Source organism: Lolium rigidum, chromosome 6 (assembly GCF_022539505.1).
Source record: "Lolium rigidum isolate FL_2022 chromosome 6, APGP_CSIRO_Lrig_0.1, whole genome shotgun sequence".
NCBI lineage: Eukaryota > Viridiplantae > Streptophyta > Magnoliopsida > Poales > Poaceae > Lolium > Lolium rigidum.
Genome location: NC_061513.1, coordinates 185,459,291 through 185,470,427, shown reverse-complemented (window position 1 = coordinate 185,470,427; position 11,137 = coordinate 185,459,291). Strand labels below are relative to the sequence as shown.

At 48.1% G+C, this 11,137-nt stretch overlaps 2 protein-coding genes across 2 annotated transcripts; both read left to right on the top strand.

Annotated features, from left to right (window-relative positions):
- Positions 1–374: 374 nt before the first annotated feature.
- LOC124663628 lies at positions 375–3,915 on the top strand. Its single transcript, XM_047201304.1, has 2 exons — positions 375–649; positions 3,627–3,915. The coding sequence occupies exons 1-2, from the start codon at positions 375–377 to the stop codon at positions 3,841–3,843; spliced, it is 492 nt and encodes a 163-aa protein (XP_047057260.1). The 3' UTR covers positions 3,844–3,915.
- A 5,043-nt stretch (positions 3,916–8,958) lies between these two features.
- LOC124660869 (pathogen-related protein-like) lies at positions 8,959–10,173 on the top strand. Its single transcript, XM_047198705.1, has 3 exons — positions 8,959–9,105; positions 9,283–9,714; positions 9,796–10,173. Exons 1-3 carry the CDS (start codon positions 8,959–8,961, stop codon positions 10,003–10,005), a joined length of 789 nt encoding a protein of 262 aa, XP_047054661.1. The 3' UTR covers positions 10,006–10,173.
- Positions 10,174–11,137: the final 964 nt, after the last annotated feature.

Below are 11,137 nucleotides of genomic sequence, written 5' to 3'. Positions count from 1 at the left end.
CTTCACGTAAGAGAGACCCTAGGACATCTAGCAGCAGATATCTAGCGTTTCGTTCACAAAAGAAATTGTCCATGTCCTCCCAACTCCTCTAGCGCCATAGCGGGACAAAGTGGCACTGTCGTATCGTACGGCAGTCTTGCCGTGCTCCTACGGGAACCCGAGCACCCGTGCCAAACCGGCAGATATACCGTGAGAGCATGACACGCATGGCGTCTCCGCCGCCCTGACGGCTGGCGAACTCAGGCCAACCCATCGCCGCGCACAGCCTCTCTTCTACCGCCTCCGTTCCTCGTCGCACCCTCACCGGTTAGCCTAGCCGGAAACCAACCCGCGGCAGCAGCGGCCGACCGGCGCACCCCAGCCTGACCCAAGAGATGGGGCGAGACGCGACCGTAGCCCCGCAGCCGGTCGCGGTCGGCGCGCCGGAATTGACGAAGACCGAGTCGGTGGTCATCGATGTCGACGCGGGGGCCGCGGCTCACGGCGTGGCGTGCCGTATCTGCCACCTCAGCCCTGAGCCTGAGGGCGGCGACGGGCCTGCGACGGTGCCCGGGGCGGAGGTGATCCGGCTCGGCTGCTGCTGCAAGGAGGAGCTCGGCGACGCGCACCGCCAGTGCGCCGAGGCATGGTTTCGGATCAAGGGCGATAGGTATACCTCTCTCGCTCTATCCTCCTTCTGCCTCTCAGTGCTGCCCGCTTGTGTCCATTGTACTACCAGTATGAGTTGTTGTCGAAATGCATGTTAGCTGCTTGCTGTAATTCCGCGCAGAACAAGCAGACATGCACCGAGCCCATCCTCCTGCCTCCTTGGACACACCATTTGATTGATTAATGGCAATGATCTCTACATTAGCAGACTAGCAGAGTTGGCTAACATGGTTGCCCCTATCCTCCCTCAAATGGTGGGGTCGCAACAGAGTGCTTTCGTGCGTGGAAGGTGCATACATGATAATTTCATGATGGTGCAGGGAACGGCACGCAAGCTCCACAGTACCACCACCTCGGCAGTCCTCTTGAAGTTGGATATTACCAAGGCTTTCGACACAGTGGATTGGGCCCTCCTGCTCGAGGTCCTCCGGAAGATTGGGTTCGGGGAAAGGTTTCTAGCTGCTATATGTGCCCTCCTCTCCACTGCGACCACCCGAGTCTTGCTGAATGGTACCCCCGGTGCACGGATTGCCAACAAGCGTGGACTGCGTCGGGGGGACCCCTTATCCCCGCAGCTCTTCATCCCGATCATGGAGATTCTACACCTGATGATTGAGAAGGCGGCCGGGGCGGGGTTGCTCACTCCGCTCGCGCCCGCGGGGATGCGGATGCGTACCTCTATGTACGCGGACGATGTGGTCACCTTCCTTCGCCCTTCCGTGCTTGACTTCGGGGTCTTCACCGGAATAATGGAAGATTTTGGTTCCGCCTCGGGCTTGCGGGTTAACATGGAGAAGTGCTCAGCAAATCTCATCCGCTGCAGTGGACGCCGACTTGGTCTGTCGTGGACCGGGAGCTCCAATGCCCTGTGCAGCCTTTCCCCTTGAGATATCCGGGGCTACCTCTCACTCGAGAAAGCCGACCGCAGCCCAGCTGCAATACCTGGTGGACGAGTGTGGCAAACAAGCTACCCGGGTGGAGGGCCTCACTCCTAGATAGAGGTGGACGTCTGGAGTTGGTACGCGCGACACTTTCGGCGATACCCATTTTCGCCATGATGTCGCTTGACTTGCCAGCCAAGACCATCATCGCGATTGAGAAGATCATCAGAGGCTTCCTCTGGAAGGGAAGAAAGGACGTCAAGGGAGGCCACTGTCTAGTGGCGTGGGACAATGTTTGCGCACCTAAGGAATGGGGTGGGCTTGGGGTCCCCAACATCAGGATGATGAACTTGGCTTTGAGGACCAGATGGTTGTGGCTGCAACGGACGGATGTGTCCAAGCCGTGGAAGGAGCTCAACATTCAAGTCCCCAAGATGGCAAGGCAGCTCTTTGAAGGGGCAACATACTCAGTCCTGGGAGATGGGGCGAGTACTTTCTTCTGGACCGATAGTTGGCTTCCAGATGGGCGGATATGTGAGTTTGCGCCTAACTTATTCGGGGCCGTTCCGAAGAGCGCACTCAGGCAGAGACGGGTTCGCGAGGGTCTGGCCGGGAGTTGGCTAGACGACGTCCCCCCGATCTGAGCACGCTAGCTGTCGGCGAGCTTTTCCAACTAGCGGACCGTCCGGAGGGGTTGCCCTTGATGAGGGCGTGGAGGATGCTTTCCGATGGAGGTGGGAGCATGATCACTGCTATTCCGCGAGTTCTTGCTATCGTGCGATGTTCGGGGCGAGAGTGGAGATGGCTGGAGCGGTGCAGATTTGGAGATCTAGAGCTCCACCGAACTGTAGGGTGTTCCTTTGGCTGGCGGCCAAGAATAGATGCTGGACGGCGGACAGATTGAGTAGACGTGGTCTCCCGCATCCGGCTACTTGCCCTTTCTGCGACCAGGAGGCTGAGACGCGAGACCACCTCCTGCTTGGCTGCGTTCTGACACGGCAAGTGTGGGCGACGTGCTTGCGTTGGTGGGGAAAGCTCCATTGGTTGCCGCATGCAGACACGAGCTTCGTTACTTGGCTCCAGGCGAAGCAGGGGGGTCCGGGGAAGGACCGGGACCTGTGGACGGGTATCACCCTGGTGTGTTGGTGCCTTTGGCGTCATCGGAACGACATTGTCTTCGAAGGCGCCACTCCATCTTTGTACGAAGTAATTACCCGGATCTCAGACGAAGCGGAGATGTGGCGTGCCGCCGGGCTGTTTAGGGGTAGTCTGCTGGACGTGGGTAAGTGGAGATGCCGCGAGTAGTCTCGTAGAGTGTGTGTGCCGCTACCTGTGGGTGCGGTGGGGTTGCACCACATGGCGGCTGTGCCAGGGTGCGTTGTACATCGGCCTTCTGGCCCTTCTTCTATGAACCAGATACGTCTCTCCATGACGTATCCTTGAAAGACTAGCAGAGTTGGCTCTTGAGTCATAAGGTTATAGCAATTTCTGCAACGGGGAAAGCTTCAGAGTTCATATGGCCACAAGAATAATTGTCGTTATTAGCCAAAAGCTGCTATGGAGATGTTTGATGGACCTGAGGGCACATGCATATCATGTGTTGATTTGAATACCCGAGGGCAGATGTGCCTGAAGGAACTATACCTTGGTATAGAAAGCTTTCAATACCTAAGGGCATCCATTGTTTTCTTGAAAGGATAGTTATCCTGGATGGTTGAAGCAAAGAACTAAATTCGTTCCTTCTGGATGCTTGTTGGGTTTGCTCTTTTCAGCACTTTGTGTTTGTGTTTCGTGGCTGTCTAAGCCTTTGTGTCACTCTCTCGACATGTGAGTGGCTTTCCTTTGGCGTTGAACAATAACTAGATATTATTGTGAGATAAACCAATTGCCTTTTGCCCTTTGCTTGGCCTTATGTTTAAAAAAAATTGTTTTCTATAATTTAGATGGCACAGTTTTCACTCAACAACTAGCCAACTATCAGGTTCATATTGTTTTATAAACATTCATCCTTTGACAATCTCGTATCAACTTGTTGCGTGCTCTCTGGAACTTGCATCAAGTGACTAAGGATTCTGCTATACTTTAATTACCACACAGGTGCTGTGAAATTTGTGGTTCAGTTGCCAAAAACATCGCTGGGTTGGAAGTGAAAAGATTCATGGAGGAGTGGCATGGGCAAACAATGGCAGACACCAGAATAACTATGGAGGGGGAAAGTACTTGCTGGAGGCGGCAGCCGTTCTGTAACTTGTTGCTAGCTTGCTTACTGACTGCTTTCATGCTTCCCTGGTTTTTTCGTGCACATATATTCTGATTTATGCTGTTGTAACTGTGTCACGTGGAATTGCACAAATTGTACATAATTTTATTGGAAGAGTCACAACAAAGCTCATTATATTTTTTTGAGAAAAACCATTTGGGTAGTTTTCCTCATAATGTATTACTTAAACTCCCAAAAATTCTTTTTAATAATAATGCTGATTTGAAATTCTGCAATTTGTTTTTGGTAATACAATATGCCGTTGAATAAAAAGGGCCCAAGTAGGGTGTTTTTAAACATTCTATGTTTATTTCGTTATCATTACTCATCAGCACATCACTCTTGAAGATAGTATGTTCCTTATTCCTGCTTTGCTGCTATGACTTGGCCTCTTATTCCGTCTCCCTTGCTGACATGGGCAGTGAGATTATCCCTTCTGTGAAACTGATGTATTGTAATAGATATTATCCAAATGCACATCCTGTTGCTTCCCAAAGTGTTGGACTCCTGTAAATATTTTATGAGACGATGTGTGACATTTTCCTAACTCTTGTCTTCTTTTTTCTGGCACACCCTCTTGCTTCCCAACGTGTTGGACTGCGGTAACCTTTTTATGAGACAATGTGCAACATTTTTCCAAGCATTATACGAACTTGTTGACTTTATTTAACACCCTTTATCTTCCTCTTTTCGTTGTAGTAAGAACTTTGGCAAAGTTTTGTAATAGCTTGTAAACCAAGAACTGCAGGTTCACACGATTCTTGCTGTCACAAACTATTTTTTCTCTCTACCCATCAGCATGTTGTACAAGTTTCAAAGAGGAGAGAGAGGGGGAGATCTGATCATATGATGATTTGTACGAGTTTCTGCTTTGATGAATATGTTGTTCTCTCCATACTCCACCATCAGTCCATCATGTCTCAATTGTTCTGTTTGTGCACACTGGAAATGCCAGAAATCTATCTTCGTCCTGCCTTTGACGTGTAAAACCATATACGGAGTACCATAGTTGGAACATTTGTACCTCGCATCAGAAAGTTAAATCTGGATGCGTAGAATCCAGTATATTTCCGTTTTCTGTTCATCGCATCCTACAATCGGCTGGAGCCTCAGCTCATTTAGGAGGACCACTTTGCTTCTTCGCACGTCCACGAGTCGTCGTCCCCCTCAGATTAAATGAACATCAGATCGTTATCTCTGTCCCTGTTCCAAAGTTGAAAAGTAAAAGTGGGCTACATAGCTGAAAGCCAGTCATCGCTCGTCCTCAGATTAAATGAACATCAGATCGTTATCCCCGTCCCCGTTCCAAAGCTGAAAGTTAGAAGTGGGCTAGGTAGCTGAAAATCAGTCATCGCTGATATGTTATTGTCAACGCAGCTCTCTATTGCTGCCTCAAACTTATGTCGTGTAGAAGATAAAGGCCTTCGTCTCTATAGAGTTTGCTATCGCTGCCTCAGCGACATTTGCTAACTTGTTGGACTATGGTAATCTTTTCATGAGACAGTGTGACATTCGTCTACCATTCCAAGCATTATATAAACTTGTTAACTTTATTTAACACCTTTTTTTCATTTTAGTAAGAACTATGGCCAAGTTTTCCTGCAGCTTGTAAACCAAGAAATTGCAGGTTCACACGCTTCTTGTTATTAGTGTCACAAACTTTTTTTTTCTCTACACAACTAGTTGGTTGTACAAGTTTCAGAGTGGAGAGAGAGGGAGAGATGTGATCCTCAGAAGACCATTTTATGTTCATGACATCCTATAATCAGCTCGAGCCGGACCACTTTGCTTCTTCCCACACATCCATCGGCCCTCGTCGTCGTCAGATTAAATGAACATATATCGTTGTTATCCATGTCCCTGTTCCGAAGTTGAGAAGTAGAATTGAGCTTACACGTAGCTGAAAATCAGTCAAAGCTCTTGCGGGTGGACTTGGATATGGGTTTGTCAATGCAACTATCTGTTGCTAGCTCAAACTTATCTCCTGCGGGAGAGGAATATCTCGGTGTCGACATTGTATTTGCTATCGCTGCCACTGCATACATAGCACCTGACGACGACATCGTTTTATACATGCATATATGCAATGTAATCGTGTGCAAACTCCCAACCAAGCAATCGGCGCCGCCCACGGCGAGATTCAGAGAAACTGACGCCCATGCCTTCTCGTCGGAACCTGAAGCATCGTGATGTACTTGCCCCAACACGATAGTTTCTGAACGGTGCATTTTGCGGCGGTTTGTTTCGTACGGGCTCGTGTAATACAGCAACAAAGCGCCACCGAAAGTAGAGATACAGCTGCAATACGTTTTGTCGGGGCATTATTTTTACCAAATGATGATGATGCGCAACCTGTGCTACGTCCAAAGGTTTGCTTTGCCGTACTACTTTTAAATGGGCCTTAGCAGCCGGTGCATATGATGTTATGCCATCAGATTAGATGTCCTAACGAGGCTAACCTGGCTCTGTCAGTATAGGTACTTGGGCGGCGGTGCATTTAAACCTATAATTTTGTTTAGTGCAGTAAGTACACTTCATTCTGCTAGTGCCATCAAGAAATTTAGAACGAAAAGTTAATTTCCTGGAAAATTCAGTGACACAGAAAATGGACTTTCTTTAAATATATCAACACCAAGGAAAACCTTAGTGCAAAATTGATTTATACTCGTCAAAACAAAGAATCGATCCCGCCTTTGGTTACTCTTCCGGATTTTTGAGCCCAGATTTGCAATATTTCCTTTTGTATTTTGGATTGTGCTGTTGGAATTCAGGAACAAAATGCCACCGTGTGGTAGCGGTAGAGGCATACTTTTACCAAATGATGAGCTTAACTTGAGCGACATACAAAGGTTTGCCTGCAAGAGGGTGATCATAGGATCTTACTACTTAATTAAATGGGGCTTAGCCGCCCGTGCATATGATATTATGCTGTCAGATCAGATATCCAAACAAGAGTCTAACCATGCATGTCTGCACATGCGGTGCTAAGACGCCAGGCGCACATTACAGTGGATTGGTTAAATCTAGAATTTGTCAAAGCGTATGCACGTCATTCCGTTGCATGAGCGGCAGCAGGACGGGGGTCGGTGGTAAACTGGTAGGGGGGCGAGGGTGCTATTGGCTAGCCCAACGACGATGACAAGCTTAACGAGATAGCTCGGATCATAAGGGTACATATCTTTTCGAAAAAATAGGGTATATATAGTTGCACACCTAGTGCTAGCTATCACACGTCAATTGGTCTAGCAGGCTTGCGGAGTGTGGGCTAGTTTTGTTGGTGTCCTCGTTACTCCAAGTAGACCGTATAAATTGTATTTATAATTTGTAACTCTAAGCTAATAATTAAGCTCTATAAGAAAATTTGTAATATAATATCTATGAAATCTGTTTGAACCAAATATGTCTATGCTAGACACAAAGTATAATGGGACATTTGCATTGCTAGAATTTTGGGGTTCTTGTTTGCCGAAAAAATCACATTTGAGAGAAGAACAAAGGTGTATACTCCGTCTTAAACCCCCACCCATGCATGTTGCATTCATCCTATGATCAAAATATAGTCCATTTCAATTTTCAGCTGGGAGCGCACACGCCAGAGTAAGTATGTTGTATATTTTCTATGCACAACTTTTGCCAATTAAAACCCTGCCATGATGCATCCCTAAAACTTCAAAAAAGGAAGAAACTAGAATCCCCTTAGAGCTCCTGGACGGCTAGCTGGTAGATTCACCACTTGTAATATACTCACATGACAATGAGAAAAAACCATCTTACACCAAAAGGTCCATAAATAAAGAGACCGAACCGGTACAACAAGGAAAAGAGAGAGACATGAGGAGATAAAAAACGATCTAGGTTTACCTGTCCACTCGCCAACAATGCCGGCAGACCGTCCTGCCTCCGGTGGCCCTTGGATCCTTGGAGGTGCGGCTAACCATGGGCCCTCACTGCCGCGTGGGTTTCCATTCTTTTTTTAGGTAGTTGTAGTGTCTTCTTTAGGATGGTTAGGTGGTTGTGATATCCTCAATGCAGAATAAGGTCATATCCGCCCTATCGTTGCTCCGTTGGTGCGCGTAGCATCGACATAGGGCACATGAAGTTATGTTTTCCGGTGGATCTAATGGGTTTCTGTTTTCGTGTTCGTCACTCTGGTTATGCACGATTCTCATTATTGGAGATGGTTGATACTATGGTGTGATAGTCTTTTAGGATCTTAGCACGACGATTTCTCATATATCTACTACAACAAGCTCTACTTTTACAAGCTTTGACCAACTACGAAGATGGAGGGTTGAGGAAATAGGTGCGCCCTCGGCTTGGTCTAGTCGTCGCTAGGTGGTCGAATGACGTATTTCTATTTTTTATTAATTTTATACGTTTTGTACTAGTTTTTGATGATTATTGATAGATCGGTGTTTTACTTTTCAAAATAAAGTTCATAAATAGCCATCAAATCACAAACACCTCAATTACTCCCTCCAATTCATATTACTTAACACTAATATAAATGTATCTAGACACATTATAACTGTAGATGACTTTATTTTAGTGGCAAATAATATGGATCTGAGGAAGTACAAGTTTACACTGGCAAAAAGAAAGCATGGTGGAAGGACTCAGTCACATTTTCCTATTGCCAGAAAAATGGCACAATCAACGGCGAGCACACACCCTACGGCACTCTCCACAATCATCGCCTATGGTACCCTAGAACCCGCTGATTGCTGTTCGTCAACGCAGAAAACGAAAAAGAATGTTGTTGATAAGATCAACGAGGAGTAAAATAACACAAGAGTAACATCGAGGAGTGAAAGGAGGTTCTCAGAGTGGACGCTCTTTTACCTTCCGCAAGGAAAACTCTGAAATGAAAAAACAAAGTTCGTTGCAGGTAACGATTGCGTGGCTGGTAGGGGCGACCGTCAATACGTGCAGCATCGTGATTGGGCGAGCTCTGATCTGGTCGACGCGACGATGTTTATTAAACGATCTTCTTATTAAACAGAGCAAAATCTTTCGGACGATCACCTTTAAAACCCGCACCCATCTACGGCATAATCGCATTCAACGGCGAGCTCACACACCAGAGCAAGCAGACTACCCACGGCACTCCAGTCTAAACGCCGTTCAGAGCCCCATCGCTTTGTGAATCGGCGCGCGCGTCCGACGACGATGGCGGCACCAGCGGGCGACTCCTCCGGCGGCGACAGGTACAGGTCTCACCTGGCCGGCGAGGGCGAGAAGAACACCGTATGGCGGCACGGCGCGCCGCCGACGTACGACGCCGTGAACAGCCTCTTCGAGTCCGGGAGGACGCAGGTACTCCTTGGCTTCTTCGATCTTCACGCGCGCCCCATGAATCATGTCCGCCATCATGCGGAAGAAACGGCTCATAATTTGTCGTGTGCATGAATCACTTTTTTTAATTACATTAATCACGGACGGCTCTGCATCTGCATGCATCACACGCATCCATGATCATTGTCTCCTCTGCAGGAATGGCCCAAGGAGTCGTTGGAGGAGACGGTGCAGAACGCGATCAAGACGTGGGAGATGGAGCTCTCGCACAAGGCCCGCCTCGCCGACTTCAAGTCCGTCAGCCCTGGGAAGTTCACCCTCTCCGTCAACGGCGGCCGCGCCCTCACGGGGGAGGAGACGCTGGCCGTGGGCAGCTATAACGCGCTGCTCGCGGGGCCGATCCTATCGGCCACCGGCGCCTACGACGCCGCCGCCGAGACCTTCCAGTCATCGCACGACCTCTTCCGCTCCGCCTTCCCGCGCGGCTTCGCGTGGGAGGTCGTCAAGGTCTACTCCGGCCCGCCGGTCATCGCCTTCAAGTTCCGGCACTGGGGACACATGGAGGGGCCCTACAAGGGCCACGCCCCCACCGGCGATAAGGTCGAGTTCTACGGCGTCGCCGTCCTCAAGGTAAGCAACATATATATCCTTTTGAGCTGATCTTGGCATGTACACGCTCAAACTGATTGGACTGTGGTCAACTGTGCGCAGGTGGACGAGCAGCTGCGGGCGGAGGACGTGGAGGTGTTCTACGATCCAGGGGAGCTTCTCGCGGGGCTTATAAAGGGCGCCAAGAACGAGGACGACGGGGAAGCGGCGGCGCTCGCTGGCAGGCTCAAGGAAGCGGCTACCGTGTCGGCATCATCTGCTGACCCGCCGCAGCAGGCCTGCCCCTTCCTTGGCTCCGCAAAGCAGGAGTGATCGGTCGAGTGGCCCGAACCAACAAAACGTGTCCACCCTCCACTCTTCATGGCTTTGCTGTTGCATCGCGGTTTCGCTATCAGATAGATCATTTCCGTCAGCTTTTGAAAAGGACTGAAAGTTCAGTCCAACGTGTAATTGTACCGTCAAGTGCTTGTTCCTTTGGTTTCAAGGTGTCTGTGTCTTCGGAATTCAATAGCAGCACCAGCTTCGGAAATTCAATTCGGCTCCCGGGTGCGTATGCTCCCTCTACTAAAAATATATATTTCAAAACGTCGAAAAATTTGGACAAAAATTCTACATGTACATCTTCATAATATACGTGCGTTCGTCAAGTTTCACGAAAAACCAATATTTTATGTGGTCTATATAAAAAAGAGAAAGTTTATCTTGTGAAAAGCATTATTTTTAGCATTGAATTTTATCTTTTTTACACACGTCACATGATAAGTCGATTTTTTATGAAACAACTTTGTGAGCATGTAACACGTGAAGATGTACGTGCGAACTTTTAGTTTCAATTTTTTCTAAAATTTAAAATGTATGTAAGATGCATTTCAAAATATAGAGAGCATATGGACCCATGTTCCAAAACACCGCTCCCCACCAGCTTTGCGAAAAAAAAAAGTACCTCTTGATCGAGTGCCTTATTACCTGAAATCGACGATATAAAGTGGGCGTGCTAATTTCATGGTCTCTGTCTGAATCGAATTGTGCCTGCCTGGGAGAAAATCATGCGTCTCAACGAAATCCTTAAAGTTAAGGGCACATAATTCCACTTATTTGGAGAAAACAAAGGATAAATAAAAGAAATGAGAGAGGACATGATTTATTTCTAAAACCCTATAGTATTGGATCAGCGTAATTTCGATCCGTTAACTCTGAACCTGATATGTTCATAAAAATAGAGGTGTTTTACGGTACAATTTACTAGCCATGTGGCTTAGTAGTATTGAGGCATATCTGCAAAGGTATGGTATTACTGTTTTATTTCCTCCCAAATTGGAAAAAGATTTGATTTGATTTATTACTCCCACAGGTACGATATGTTAGGATTGATCTCCACCGCACCAGAGCCCAACGGCACTGGCACAACCCCTTGACCTCGTCCGCGCCCTGATCGGGGGCGCCC

Coding starts and splice junctions, on each gene's coding strand:
- LOC124663628 (XM_047201304.1), top strand. CDS start 375: ATGGGGCGAGACGCGACCGTAGCCCCGCAGCCGGTCGCGGTCGGCGCG. Junction 650..3,626: donor TTTCGGATCAAGGGCGATAG/GTATACCTCTCT, acceptor ATTACCACACAG/GTGCTGTGAAATTTGTGGTT.
- LOC124660869 (XM_047198705.1), top strand. CDS start 8,959: ATGGCGGCACCAGCGGGCGACTCCTCCGGCGGCGACAGGTACAGGTCT. Junction 9,106..9,282: donor TCGAGTCCGGGAGGACGCAG/GTACTCCTTGGC, acceptor TCTCCTCTGCAG/GAATGGCCCAAGGAGTCGTT. Junction 9,715..9,795: donor ACGGCGTCGCCGTCCTCAAG/GTAAGCAACATA, acceptor AACTGTGCGCAG/GTGGACGAGCAGCTGCGGGC.